This window comes from Nymphaea colorata, chromosome 3 (genome assembly GCF_008831285.2).
Source record: "Nymphaea colorata isolate Beijing-Zhang1983 chromosome 3, ASM883128v2, whole genome shotgun sequence".
NCBI classification, from domain to species: domain Eukaryota; kingdom Viridiplantae; phylum Streptophyta; class Magnoliopsida; order Nymphaeales; family Nymphaeaceae; genus Nymphaea; species Nymphaea colorata.
The window spans coordinates 13,928,859-13,943,969 of NC_045140.1; the positions used below are offsets into that span (position 1 = coordinate 13,928,859).

Below are 15,111 nucleotides of genomic sequence, written 5' to 3' on the forward strand. Positions count from 1 at the left end.
ACAAACAGACACAAAAAACACATACACAAATAGCATGACCAATGTCAATGAAATTAGTTTGTGAGCCCAATCGGCCAGGCTATCGATTTGGCCTATTTAGCCATTTTGTAAACCTGCCACAAACATTTACAAATTTGTAAAAGTGTATAAAATTCCAAACAAACAAGCTAATACCTGACACCGACACAAAATGTTTCGATCTAAAAACCCGCCAATTCAGGTTGACTTGGCTTTATACAAGCCAATAAGTATTTGGCAGGTAAGTTTGTGGTACAAGATGAGAACCGGCCAAGGTCTCTTTGGCTTCATTTTAGTTGGAGATTCAAATACGAAAGCAAAACACTAAATTAGAATCTAATCATTGGTTTGATTTTTAAATTTACTATTTGTCAATCCAATAACATCTTTAACAAGTGTTTAAGTGGAAGTTAGCAGCAAGACCGACCAAGGTTTCCGTTAAAAGATTTAGAAGAAAAAATTGGGTCGTTTTTCGGGATTAGGGTAAAACATCTGGGCAGAAGCAGAAATTCCTTTGGCTAGGAAAACCTAGGAAGAGGGGAAAGAGAGAGTGAGCGAGCGACTGAGAGGGAGATGGCAGAGGAGGTGGTGCTAGGGTTTCTGAAGGACCACGATGGGATTAATGACTCCGGCGAGTTTGCAGCAACCCTCGGTGTCGACCACAACGAACTCGTCAACGTCATCAAGAGTCTACACGGATTCAGGATCGTCGACGCTCAGGTGGATCTCCCCCCCCTCTCTGCCTTCCATTCCGCCATTTCAGGAATGCGCGCCAAGTCAAACAATTGAGCAAGCTTTCAGTTTGTGGAATTGCATTTAATTGGCTGCATTTCATTGCAATTTGCGTGATATGTGTGCAAAATTCATAGTCGAGCAGGAGTTTCTTTTGTGTGTCTGCTTCCACCAACAATACGATGTGTACTGCTTATTTTGGAGTTTTCTTTCCTGTTCGTAATTGAATTGTACTAGAAAGGAATTAGATGAATTTTCGGGGGGATCGAGTTTAATTTCTCGTTGTTCCTAGTTTTAAGTACGTGTTCGAGTTGTTCGCTCATCCGATGCTACATTTGTTCGGTTATTCGTGCTCAACATGAATCGGCATTTTCAGTGAAGCATTCTATCCAGAAAACTGGGATGAAATGGAACCCAGAGTGCCTGCCACGGATGAGAAATTGACTCTGGTGGTATCATCTCAGTTTGATCCGGAACTTATTAATATTTTTCTTCCCTATGTGGAGAAGTTCAATGGAGCTCGTGCAAGTCAACTATCTGTCTTCAGATGCAGCTCAGAATCATGTTCGACTGGTAAATGTGGAGTCACTGTTAGGTCAATTTGTCTGGAAAATGGTGTCCACGTACACAAGCAAACAGCTCCCCAGGGTTTCTTGAATTTCCGGTGAAAGATTAGGTTCCATGGATTTCAATTTTCAAGCTACGTTTATGTTAGAATTAGTGGGTAGCCATGGCAATCATGTGGTGTGATGTGTGTTCAATGTGATATGCTAGTCAAATTTCCATCTGTCGACCGGTCATTGACTTGTTTAAGCCAAGGTATAGCATTTTAGGCCTTCTGCCATGAACGAGGCTAGTTATCCTTTAGTCCCTTTTCTCCTTTTTCAGTAAATGAAGATGTATTAGGCTTCCCAGAAGATCCCCGAAAGGCAATTGGACTCAACAGTAAATTTTGGGAATCGGGGATCTCATGGATAATCTTTCCTTGCTTTACACAAGGAATTGAAAAAACATGAAAAGAAAGGCTGGAAGTCCTTGCCCATCAGTTCCTTGGTGGAGATGCTCGCAGTTGAAAGATAATTGACATTTTCTTCTTTGGTCAAACAGGTTTGTTTCTCTTCAAACTTCAGTATTCACTTTTTAAATCTCCATAACAATTCCTATTCGTTTCTCTTGCTTGCCAGGATGGCAAGATAGAGAACTTAAAAGAATCAATGGCAGAATTGGGCACGTGAATCAAAATGCTTGTAGCTTGCTTTTAACTTCTTAGTGTACATCTTTTCTTGTTGACCTCTTGTCAGTCTGTGTAGAGCTAGAAGTATAATAATAACTTGACATTGAAGCTTTTTGGAGCGATGCATGCCACAGTGACGAATCTGAACTGTTCTTTCGGATTCTTTATCATATTTAATTATTGCTATGTAGGACATAAAGAAGGAAAAGTGGGTGCTTACAGATGAAGGGAAATCATACACAGTGGCTGGTTCTCCAGAAATGCAGCTATTCCAGGCAATACCACCAGAAGGGATCTCAAGAGAGGAGTTGCAGGTACTTTTGTTCTTTTGTTTGCTTTGTTTCTCTAGCATCAGCAAATGTATCTTGTGCACAGATATGCCCTCGTCCACCATTCTCTCGCTGCAGCTGGAACTGGTGTACATCAGCGGCTTGTTGGTAGTGCTTGTTGGTCCTTCTCTGTGCCATGATGTTTTTATTGATGCATGGATCTTAGTTTTCAAATTTAATTGCTTGTTCTAATAGAGCTATTGTTTCCAACTTCAAAAGGCTGCCAGATTTTTTGGATAGAATTTCATGCATCATATTGCTGAAAAGTGAAAACATTCTTATTTCCATTACAGAAAAGGGTGGATCCTTCCGTCTACAAAATTGGATGTTCCCAGGCCATGAAAAACAAATGGGTGGAAATGGGGAAGCTCCTAGTCTCCAGAAAGGTAACCTAGTCTTATGCCAAAAATTTCTGTCTTCCATTGAGGTGCATGGAAGCCTGCAAGTTACCTTCAGTGCATTGAGAGGAGTTACTTCAATGTCTAAATTTTGTCTACCTAAGGGAGGAAGTAGTTTCAAAGAATCTGAAGTATAACCTTAACAGTAAGAGAGATCATTTCTTGTCTCGTAACATGGCTAAAGGAGGAAGTGAAAGTGCATTGAGATGAATCTGTGGGGATCAGAGTCCATTGGCATGTCTGTGTCTACACTCTGTAGCTTCTATAGGATGAGGTATGTAAGTCTGGATTATGTTCTCTCATGGGCTTTAGTTGGTAAGAGGTTGGCTCATTAAGTGACTTGTTCCTCCATGATGATTCTTGTGACATAAAAATGGAAAGAAAAATGAAAAGTGAAGGTGATGAAATGTTTCTTTTTAAGCCTGCTTTTGTTTTCTGTGCAAACAATTATGTCCTTGTAACATGATTTGAATTTGAAACTGTATGAGAAATTAGTGAGTCGTTGGTGAGATGATTGTAGTAATAAAGTGAACATGTACTTGTCACATGAGCACGAGTCAGGTGCAGATCTGGGTACAGTGCACCATTGTAGAAAAACTTGGGTACAAGTGTGGTGATGGTGAATATGTATGTCGGTACTGAAGTTCTGGAGAGTGGACCTTCAAAAAGCCTAGGTGGGCCAGAAATAATATGGGAAAAAAAGACGAAGGGGAAGAAGGAGGAGAAGGAGAAGAAAAAGAAGAACATGAAAGAAAAAGGGGAAAAAGCAAATGAAAAAGCAAAAAAATGAACAAAGGTAAATGGAAAAATCATTTTTTTGACTTGGGCTTATGACACACACACACACACATGTATGTATGTGTGTGTGTATGCATTTGAATTAGAAAACAAAGTATAATACCATCAATTACTAATGGCTGCAATTCAAATGCACCTGGTGTGAATCCACACCCTATGAACCATCTGACTAGCATGCAGGAGCCTGTTTGAAGTACCCATGTGCATGATTTACAGTGATTGGAAAACACAATTTTGTTATTGAGCAGCTCATAAAAATATAGATTTCTGGAAAAAGAATTGGTTATCTGGATATCAGCTGGAGTCAAGTTTTACTTCCTAAATTTATCCTGGTTTTCTATTATTAGAGCTCCAGGGCACTCAATTACATATTCCTTTCAGTTGGTGATCTTGTTGGCTATTTGTAATTTGGAGTCTTCTTGTTAATGACTATAATTTTCATTTCACTAACTCTGCAACATTAGATATTTCAAGAATTCTGATGAACCTTTCTGTGGTAATGAAGTAGTGATTTCCATTTTGTAAACGTTTTACCTATAACAAATTGCATGAATTATACTAAGTGGTTCTTCGATAATTGTTTAAACTTTAAACATGACTTAGCGTATGGGTTTTTTCCAATATTATAGGTTCAACATGTGGGGGATCGAGTAAAAGATGTCCTTCTGAAGATTAGTGATGGAAAGGTAAATTTTCAGCGAGGAGAATATTTTAATTCTTAATGGAACTTCTTTTCCCTTTATTAATTTTTTTGTCAATTTCTGAACCTGAGAATATGCTTGGGGTTGGTCCAAACTGCAAAATATTGCATATGGTGATTGTCAGATTTTATATGTTCATATAATATATTTTAGAGCTTTTGGATGGTGTTGATGAGAAATAAAATAAGTATTGTGCCATGCCAGTATCAGGCATCTAAATACAGTCTTCGATATGGATCAGTGAGAAATAATGTTTCTCATAAGTGCAAAATCTTTATATATTATGCAGTTCCTTGCAAACTACTTTGGGGCATGCTGAAATGGATGTGTTTATCTGGTAGTTTATATTTCATGCAGGTCATACTGGTTCATACTCAGAATTTGTTCTTGTATTTGTGGTATTGATAATTATATTCATGTGTTATTAATATAATTCGTTTGGGGAATATATTGTTCATTATTAGTAATTTGACACTTAATTTTTGTCTGTTTTGGTGCTTATATTCTTTGTTCGTAGCAACATTTTTGTTGGCTGTTGCTTGTTAGGATCTAGTCCTTTTCATTTGGTTCCCAATACCTATTAATCTTGTTTTTCTGTTACCTTGCAAATTTAAACTTATTTCGGCTTGTTCTTGTTCTGTATTTGAAATGCTAGCATGCTTATACTTTATTAACATGTGGAACTTGAATGCCATTATGTTGCAGGAGGTTGGTGCAGAGGATATTGATAGCTTGAAGAAAAGGAAGCTGATTGCTTTACAGTAGTGTTTCACTTGCAACTCTATGCTATTGATATAAACATGCATGCATTTGGTTTTGATTGTAAATTCTTGTTATTATCTTGGTAAATATTTCAAATAATCATGTTAGAGAAGTCTTTGTTAAAAGATCTATTGACACTTTTTTCAACAAGAAGTCCTTTGCCTAGATATTGACCATGTTGTTGGCACATTCTTGTTTTTCTCTTCAAAACTCAGTTTGCTTCTTCTGTGTGATGTCTTTGGTCAATCTGAGACATGTACTTTCTTCTCTAGGACATGGAAGGGTTATTCTTTACGAAAGGGTCCTAACTATGTTGTTAAAAGGATGAAAGCACTTACAGATCTGACAAGAGAGCAGTTACAAAGGTATTCAAATTTCTTTTATGTGTTCCTCTTTATTTCTTAATTGCATATGTGTTATTCGTATATAATTAACTGAACTACTCTCCTAAGACGAAACCCTCTCCCTTGCCCAACCCTGCACCCCCCTTACGCAAAAAAAAAAAAGAAGAAAAAAAAAAGGAAACAAAAAGAGAGGAGCAGACACACAAAAAGGAAGGAAAAGGTTCATGGTTAATTGAATTATTAAAACCTGATGAAATAGTGAATACTCAGATTTCAGCTATTTTTGATAGTGAAGAATGCATAGTTTCTCTTAAGTGGATTTTGAAAATGAAACGGGGGCTCCCCTAAGGTTGAATGTGCAATGTCAAGGAGGAAAGTGGTGGCAGTTCTATGCATATGGTGAGTTTATTTGAGCTAGATCAGTAGTAATGGTGATTTGGTGGCACTTGTGATCATCATTTGTTACAGCCTGATTGAAAAGAAAAAATTGACAATAATAATGCATGTAACACAAGTCAATAGCCAAGATTAAATACCCTAGTACTTTCAGGTTGACACTTGGCAACAAAAAAAAATTGGGGATGGTACTACGGAATAACCCAATCAATGGAGTTGAGGAAAATCAAGAACTCAGGGGCAGATGATGGAATCAGAATTATGATGATGCTTGTCTGATATATGATATTGTTATTGGTGGCATACAGGATTTATGATCTGGTAGGTCAGAAATTGTAGTGATGGTGTAGCAGAGGTTGTCCTATGGTGTCCGTTATGATGGTTGTTGATTAATGAAGAGAGAGAAGGGATTTGGGTGGTGGATGCGGCTTGATGCAGATGGGATGGTATATGAGCCTATACTGGAGGAATAGAAAATTTTCTGCTGTCTACCACCAACAACCAATCTGGTAGCATTCGATCTGTTCGTGTATACACAACCAAAGTCTGTCTTAGTATTTCTTTACTGCTCCGTTTCTGGTTTTAATTTTACTTTAGTATGGTGACAATAGATGGTGACAGAGATGATCTGACCTTTTTAAACCACTTATCTTACTGGGTAAATAATCTTTGGTTATCTTGGCTTGGAGGTTGTTGATTGTGGTATGTGTTCCAACTCTTGCATGTGATTAGCTTTGGCTCAATGTGAAATGAATTATGATTATGAGGAAATTGTTGTAATATCAAAATTGGAAGCTGCCCTTAATCAACTTGTTGTTGTTAATGGTGCAAATATGTGCCTAATGTATTGATTTATGACTGCTTAATTATGTGTTGGTATTGCTTATGTGGTTAAATCGATTAACTGAATTGAAGATCAAACTCAAACAGGTCAAAGAAGAAGCTTTCATGCTTTCCTCTTCTGGGAAAACTTCCACCATGTCTGAACTCTGAAGTCTCTTTTGTCATATTTTCAACATTCTGCAATTGTATAATACTATTCTTATGTACATTTTATTGCTCATAGTGGTCAATAATATGCCAAAATTTGTGACCAGCACGAAAATGGACTGGAGGTCCATTGAAGTTCTGCCTAAGCTTTGGAGCATGGTCCCAGAAATGAGGTTGTTTTCCTGTACATCAGATAGGGTTGGGCCTATCCAGGTGAATCTGCAATCTAGTTTGAAGTTGGATTTCGTTTGGAGCCTATATCCTACAAAGGCGTACAGTCCTATCAGGATAGTGTTGTTAATCATGACCTGAAGTGAAACCCAAGAATGCATTCCTAAATTTAGTTGTCTTCCGACTATATCTAAATAGCATTTGGAAAACCTTTTTAGCAAATGAGATTGTTTTAGGTCCTTTAGTTGGGACGTGTGTTGCTTGTAGTCAATGAAGCTTTTGAAAGGATCTTTACATAGTGTCTTGCAGAATAAAAATGGTTTACGGGAACTGTGATTCTGAGTGAAAACTGACAAGGAATGCTAGTTTGTTTAGTTAATCAAACTCAAAGTGAATCTGGCATCAACTTTTGTAATAGGTTCAAGGAACACAACCTTTTAGAAGTGTCAGTGTTACATAAGTCACTGAACAATTGGCTTTGGGGGCCAGGATAAAATAGACATCTTACAGAATTCCAAATTCAACACGGCCCCTCTTTTTCTTTGATGACCACATTTTAGACGACAAATAAGAGCAAAGACGCATCATGGAGGTGAACAATGCCTTAGCTTAGGTGATTACCGAAGCCCAAAATGGTATAGTCAAATCTGTGTTGTTAAGGCCTTGCCTAGGCGTGGGCTAAGTGTGAGTCCACACCCATCTCCTAAGTCGCCAACTTAGGCGACAGGATGTGTGCCTAGGCGCCAACACGCCTAGTCCATTGGAAAGTAAAAAGTCACCTTTCCTTTCAATTAAAGTTTGTTAATTGAGTATATATTGTTGTGTACTTTATTTTGTATTGATTACATATTTTTATGTTGTATAAATACTTTTTAGCCTTTTATGTAATATGTTCTTAATTGAATATATATTGTTTCTTAATTGAGTATTTTCTTAATTATAAATACTGTTAGCCCGTTATATAATAAGTAATATTGTGATAACTGTTATATCAATGTATACGTTAGTATGATTATCTACTTATATGTATTGTTACTGTTGTGTAATTAAGTTATATGTATACTATTATTTACTGTTAGTCGTTTTTGTTATATTATATCTTTCTTTAAGTACAGATGGATTAAAGCCTTCTTGCGAATTTACATTCCTTCTTCTAGAAATTAGATTTTTTTTTTCTTGTATTAGATTACATTTAATGAGTAATGTTAAGCTTCTATTGATTTTGCATATTCAATGAAGCCAACAATTAATTTTTGATTGCTTAAGTTGATTATGTTTGTTATATTACTACTCTCCACATTTCAAATATTAGTAATAGTTAATCAAAATAACTTGACATATTAACATAACTAAAAAAATAAAAAAACAACTGGTCACTTTTTTTGCCTAGGCCCGCCTAATCTCTAGGCTCTGTCTGTGTCTGGGCGTCTGGACAACATAGGGTCAAATTATTGTCACCAGTGATGGATTTCTGGCCACAGAATGGAGCAAGGATCATTTATATTTCTTGATTTGGGATATAGAATGAGAAAATCAATGCAATGTTGGATGTCTGTCATGGCTGGTAACCTGCTTCAAACGTATGACGTCTTCAAATTCCTAAAAGGATTAATCAACCCTCCAGGCCCTCTCTTAACTCTGCTGCAGTGCTGCCATGTGTACTATGGGCCTTCGTTTGGAATCAAATTGTTCATTCCGGTTAGGTATCCTCTTCCACAGCAAGTGCTCCACCCTCTTAAAGTATCAAAAAACGAACGAAGTGTTGGTTCTACTACTCTTCCAGAGCACTCTCATTTTGGAACTCCTGGTTGAGGAGGCAATTCAGTGCCATCAATGGGAAAGGTAACCCCTTTTATCACATGTATATGGCTGTGGATGGAGGGATGGTGCTACTTTAGGAGTTTTTGGCTTTTCTCGAGTAAGGAATCAAATACAGATTGGAGATGTGGCATGTAAAGAAGAAATAACAAGAGGAGGAAGAAGAAACCAAGAAATGCATGTGAATTTGGGAATTTATGCCATGAATATGGCCATGCAACACTTCAATATCCATCAAATTAAAATGCTTCTGCTTTTCAGTTTTTTCTTGTTATTGTTTATAGCTTAATAAAGATGGGCACTTTTAGAGTCTTATATGTGATTTTCATTTATTTTCTCCTGCGCAGACTAATTGAGTTCATCAAAAGTTTTTCGTGACTTCCTCATATGAGATGAATAAACGTTCTGAAATTTGTTGTTGCTTTTCTGTCCATCAATATTGAATTAGAAGGGGCTTAGTGCACACTTGCTAGCATGTGTTTATTTGCTCTTTCTCCTCTTGTTCATAGGGGTGACTGGAAAGATTTGGAATTCAAGGATTACAATTTCAATGCTCGAGGCCAGCCAACTGAAGGAGGGCATCTTCATCCTCTTCTCAAGGCAAGGTCAACTTGGCCCTTTTAACATTTGGTTGAATTTAGCTTTGAATTGCTGTTTTCCCTGTATTTTGAGCCTGTCTTGAAACAAACTTAGCCATTTTGTATCGTGTGGAACTTTCAATCTTGATGTAAATATTTATGGTTAAGTATCGCTAAAGACATTTAATGATTTCTTATGCCATTTCTTGATTGGGAGGTTGCTTAGAACTCCAAAAATGATTTGTCTACAATCTGCATATACATATGCATATGCAAAATTGATAGGTCAAAATATCATGTCTATTTCTAGTAAGTGAACTTGTTAATTTTCAGGTCCTCTAGTATATGGTCCACTAACTTTATGTCTTTAACATATCTTAGAGCATTCGGGATTGTTTTTGCCCCTCTTGAAGGATGAATGATTTGGTTGATTTCATTCCTTGATTGGTTTTATTTGGCCATTTCTTTGGGTATCATCAGTATCACATATTGCAATTGATAAAGCTGCTGAACATATGCCCAAAACATGAAGTTATGAGAAACCATAAGTGAAAAATGTATTTTCTTATTTGTTTTTGGCTTATTGTAATGGTTTTTAATATGTTCTCAGGTACGAGCTCAATTCAGAGAAATATTTCTTGAAATGGGGTAAGGGACCTTAGCTGTTTGCTTCGTTTGTTATGCTGCTGATTGGGTCCTGAGTTTGTCCATTTTTTAGATTTTCCTTTTGTGCCCTGAGAAAAACAAATGAATGATCACTGAGTTGACGCGTGGAGTATAAGAAATCAAATCAAATATAAAGTTAAATAGAGGATTAAATTGTCCAATGGTTGATTTAGTTCATTAATTATTGTCTCACATTAGCATTTATTTTTAATGCAGATTCGAGGAGATGCCAACAAATAACTATGTAGAGAGCAGGTAATACCTTTTATTCTGCTTTTCATTACAATTTTAAGTTGTAAATTTTCACTGTTGTCAGACTGCAAATGTGCTTGTGTAGTTTAAAATGGTTAAGGCATTTATCAGTGTATGACATTGTAGGAAGACTTTCAAAGAAACTTCAATTGTTTGCTTCTGTAACTCTGTTATTTTTCATCAAGTTAAATGTGAGTTAAGCATGATAAGTGGTCCGATATGTTAAATATGGTTGGTTATGATGCCTTGCTCGCTTAAACGTTAAATGTATGCGTGCAGCTTTTCTTCCTTTGCCATTTAATGAAGTGGCTGTGGGTGCATTAGACTGATGGAGACATGCTTTTTAGTTGACAAGAAGAGATTACACTACATATCTGTAGAAAAAATGCTACTTTTTTCTGTTAGAATGCAGCATCGCCATCATATTGTTCCAATGAGCACAAAGGCTAAATAGTGTTGATTTTGCTTTATTTCAACCATTTTTGACCTTCTAGGAGTGGAAAATGCAGGCTACCTTCTGATCCTAGGTATTCTCATGTTCCGATGCAAGTTTAAGTGATTAATATACAATTTTCTTCCTTAATATCTTGAAGATCTGAACAATAAACTTGTCCTATAGTCATTGCAGCTGGTTGGGGAACGGTGAACCATGCATCTCTGTGTGTGTGTGTTACAGAGCCTGATGTTTGCGACTGTAAAACACATTGGATGTTTTAATTTCATGAGTTTTGAATGAGTACCTTAATGCATATGTTTTGACAGGCAGCTTCTAATGCAGCTGAAGATTGTCTCTTGGTTTAGGACGGGATTTTATAATCTTTTCAAGTGCTCATTTCTTTACTTCTCTCACACTTTTTATGTTCTTCCTGTAATGATGCAGTAGGCGGAGAAAGTAATACTTATGCAGTCTGTAATTGGACACTTTGCTTCGTTGCTTCCTTTTTCTCCTTTTGGTTGTTGATGAAGTTCTACATTTTTCTTTCCGGTTGCAGCTTTTGGAATTTTGATGCCCTCTTCCAACCACAGCAGCATCCTGCCCGTGATTCACATGATACCTTCTTTCTCCAAGGTTTGCTAGTTATGCTTAGTATTTTATCCACCTCGAACTTAGCTAGTATTTGCTTATATTACTTATTTCAACTCATGTTTGCAGTGCCTTCAACTACCAAATCGCTTCCTGAAGATTACGTTGATCGTGTAAAACAAATTCATGAATCTGGTGGTTATGGTTCAAAGGGGTAAGTTTTTACCTCTGTTCAGTTTACTATCCAGAAATTCTCCTGAATTAAATCTGCTTTCTGTAGATATGAATATGAATGGAAAAGGGAAGAGGCAAACAAAAATTTGCTCCGAACTCATACAACAGCTGTTTCATCAAGGATTTTGTATTTGCTTGCTCAGGTCTGTGATGTGTTATGGTTCTTCGTATGCTTGATATTCCAATATTCTTGTTGGAAGTTCATTAAAATCTAATCTGGTGTCAAATTTTGCACCTCCAATCAGGTATAGTGGGTCTCTGCTTAGGAAACTGGTGCTTCATTACATTTTCTTAAAATATAGGAAGGTGGTCTGAGAAATTATCAGCTGCAATCATGTTCTCCAACCATACCATATCCTGGTTGCATGTAGTGTATAAGATTTATGCTTGTTTTGTTGGTGATAATCATGGTTGAATGTGCAGGAGTTTTCATGAGCAAGCACATGTACGTGCCTTTATGTTTTTACTTGCATGTGGGATGCTTTCTTTTACTGGTGACTGCCAGGAGCTAGGACTGTGATTGAAGTTTATGTCTTATTTGCAGAAACCTTTCACTCCAAAAAGATATTTCTCTATCGATCGTGTCTTTCGAAATGAAGCAGTTGATCGGACACATCTTGCCGAGTTTCATCAGATTGAAGGTTTACATCTCCAGTACTTTTTTCATTGAACTTGCATTTTCCATTGTAGGTCTCGAGGTGTATGTGACTGTTTTTGCTTACTGCATTGACATAAACACTATTATATGAATTTGCTGCTTGGTTACGATGACCAATAATGTAGTAACTAAATCATGCATCGATTTTATGGTTTACCCTCATTTTTGCCTTCACCTATTCCCAGGTATCATATGCGATCGGGGGCTTACACTTGGTGATCTAATTGGAGTGTTAAATGAGTTCTTTTCTCGCTTGGGTAATCTTTCTGTATAGTGCCACCATAACCGTTTCGTTTTGCATTCATGGAGTTGGTTCATATTATAATTTTTGTTCTTTTTCTTAGGTATGTCGAAGCTTCGTTTTAAACCAGCTTACAATCCATACACTGAGCCCAGTATGGAAATTTTCAGGTAAAGAGACTTGTTTTATTGGGAAAAAAATTTCATTTTAGTGAAAGATGAAGGCATTGATGAACCATAACCAACGTATGTGCAGTGTAAAGTGTTTGTTTGGCAGAGCCAGCCACTGGATGCTCTTTTTGTTCTGTTTGGGTTTACAATATTTCTTACTCAACTTGTATTTCCTTCTGACTTTCATGCACCTTCAAGTAATAACCCTGAGTGGGACTTGCTTTGTCTTTTCTCTTCCAAGATTATTGCATTTCATAATTTATTTTCTCTGTCTCCTGTTTGTGTTCTTTTGAGTGGTTTGGAGCTGTTCATCTGCTGTTTAATCCCAATCAGTTTCTATGCCGCTCAAGAATGCTTGTGTTTCTGTTTAGACTTGTCCATAACATGTTTGACACAATTCTGGAATGTCACATTACAAGCGAGTAAGTATATTGGTCGAATGGGTTAAGACTAGATGAATGAAAGGAAATAGAAGCCAGAACTGATCTCAAGTTAATTTCCCAGCTGATAAGAAATAAAATTGAGTTAGGAGTGATAATTTTTTTTGTATTAATATAAGTATTGCTTTTGTGATCTCATTAATTCTTTATGATTAGGTTATATTATTAAAGCCTTTCTCTTTTGTTCCTCATCAATCACTTGGGCATTCCATTGCCTCATCCTCTGGTCCAGAAGTCTACGCTCTAATGCCTATTGTATTCAATTACAGTGTTTTCCTTAATGTATTTTTTTAATTACTAATTTTGAATGTGGTCTGATCAGCTATCATGAAGGTTTCAAGAAATGGGTTGAGGTGGGGAACTCCGGCATGTTTAGGCCTGAAATGCTACTTCCAATGGGCTTACCAGAAGATGTCCGTGCCATTGCATGGGGCCTGTCCCTTGAGAGGTAATTGATCTGTTGCCAACTATCATTGATTATTAAATTGATGCTAATCATGGTTCCTCTTAACGTGTTCTCATTGTGCAGGCCCACGATGATTCTCTATGGAATAGACAACATCAGAGACCTATTTGGGCATAAGGTATTGCCAATTTCTACTTTTACTCCTCATCATGCTGATTACATATCCGCTGTATGATGCATGACCAATTTTGAGTTTGGATAGACATGGTGGCGGGGCCAATCCAACCATCCATAGTGGGGAAAATGGCTCACCAGAGCACTGCATTAAGAACTAGCAATTTTTTGTTTACCGTTGATTTAAGGCTTCTTGCTGCTTCTGACTTCTCTGTTGCTTATTTAGGTTGATCTTGGGCTGATCAAGACAAACCCAATTTGCCGTCTTGGGATACAGTAGGTTGGAGGTGCATTGATATTTTTTTCAAGGGTATAAGATAACCATGAGGTAAGCGAGTTCAGTTGGTAAGCCGTACGTTGGCTGTTGTCGATTGGATATTGTAAATGAAGCAGAAGCAGTGAAATTTTGTCAGAAAGTGATGGGTGAATTGCAGGTAAAATTGCAATAAGCACTTTACGTTTTTCATTCTTGAAGCAGGTGATGTTGATTGTTACCCGCGGCTTATTTTTTTGTAAGGTACTCGGCACAGGAACAAATGGTTCCGGTTTATACTTCATTTGATATTTAAGACTTCTAGCAGTTTATTGCCATGAATATTAAAGCTAATTTGTTTGGATAAACAAATCTCTGTGTCTTCTTATATACACACACACAAACACACACTTTGATATATGTCGTGATTACAGCATTGTAGTGGTCCTGTTGCAAATCGTTTTTAGGACATAGATCCAATATAACTTGCATTTTTCTAGGAAGAACAAATTTCATGGAAAAATCTTTCACACTCTCGCCCCGATGTAGATATTAAGTCAAAGGGAAGCTTCCAACTTCTGAAAGTTGACCTTTCTTTTTAATGGGCGTTGGAGTTGATGTTATGACTGAACTTTGGTTGGGCAGTAAGAGATCTGACTGTTCGAGTGAAGGATGAAACCTCCCTTCTTCCTCCTAGTCTCTTAGGGTTCAGAACTGCTTTGTGTGCTTTTGAATGCCGTGCCTATTGCACTGTAACTTATTTTTCTGTTTGCAGTATAGGGAGTTGATGCCCAAATGGGAGACCAGCTGCCCACCCAAGCCATTGTGCCCATCCCCTTCATTATCAATGTGATATGAACATAGCATTCGGAAAATGGTCAGCTAAAGGATAGAATCCATGACATTTCCTATTTAAATGGCAGCTTTGTTGATTAAGATAGCCCGATTGATTGGAGATGGAAGAAAGATACGTGACTGGTATGCGATTTCGTCCCTTTGCAAAGGGTAAATTTCAATAATTAATTCTTGTGGAATCTGCAAATAGAACCTTATCGTTCTCAAGCGACTTACTCAGTTTCGACTTTCTCAATCAGAGAGGGCCATGAGATCAAAGCTGTGGACTTTTCTAATTTTGAAGAAATCTACAGTTTGGTGAAGCAAGTGCATGCCATCAAAATTAAGACTGGGCAATGAGCCGCACTGCAGCTAGTGACCACAGCTTTGGGCCCTGCCCGGCAGCCAGAAACCCAGGCCCAAGGCCCAGTCTGGTCTAGTTAGAATAAAAATTAAAATTTTAATGTAATTTGATATATAAAGACAATTA

The 15,111-nt window shown here is 37.2% G+C and overlaps 1 protein-coding gene across 2 annotated transcripts; it reads left to right on the forward strand.

Annotated features, from left to right (window-relative positions):
- The first annotated feature begins 552 nt into the window (after positions 1–552).
- LOC116250706 (phenylalanine--tRNA ligase alpha subunit, cytoplasmic) lies at positions 553–14,159 on the forward strand. Of its 2 annotated transcripts, none has more exons than XM_031624547.2 (18): positions 553–738; positions 2,176–2,421; positions 2,607–2,699; positions 4,139–4,195; positions 4,916–4,971; positions 5,245–5,337; positions 9,201–9,291; positions 9,880–9,917; positions 10,152–10,190; positions 11,180–11,256; positions 11,341–11,425; positions 11,492–11,588; positions 11,990–12,086; positions 12,289–12,360; positions 12,448–12,514; positions 13,277–13,402; positions 13,484–13,538; positions 13,761–14,159. In XM_031624547.2, exons 1-18 carry the CDS (start codon positions 592–594, stop codon positions 13,812–13,814), a joined length of 1,590 nt encoding a protein of 529 aa, XP_031480407.1. In that variant the 5' UTR covers positions 553–591; the 3' UTR covers positions 13,815–14,159. The 2 variants fall into 2 exon arrangements, with proteins under 2 accessions (XP_031480407.1, XP_031480408.1); XM_031624548.2 differs by having other exon boundaries at positions 555–738; positions 2,176–2,298.
- The last annotated feature ends 952 nt before the right edge of the window (positions 14,160–15,111 follow it).

Excerpts from the sequence above, each read along its gene's own strand:
- LOC116250706 (XM_031624547.2), top strand. The coding sequence starts at position 592 with ATGGCAGAGGAGGTGGTGCTAGGGTTTCTGAAGGACCACGATGGGATT. Across the intron at positions 739-2,175 it reads TCAGGATCGTCGACGCTCAG|GACATAAAGAAGGAAAAGTG; the intron begins GTGGATCTCCCC and ends ATTGCTATGTAG. Across the intron at positions 10,191-11,179 it reads AATAACTATGTAGAGAGCAG|CTTTTGGAATTTTGATGCCC; the intron begins GTAATACCTTTT and ends TTCCGGTTGCAG.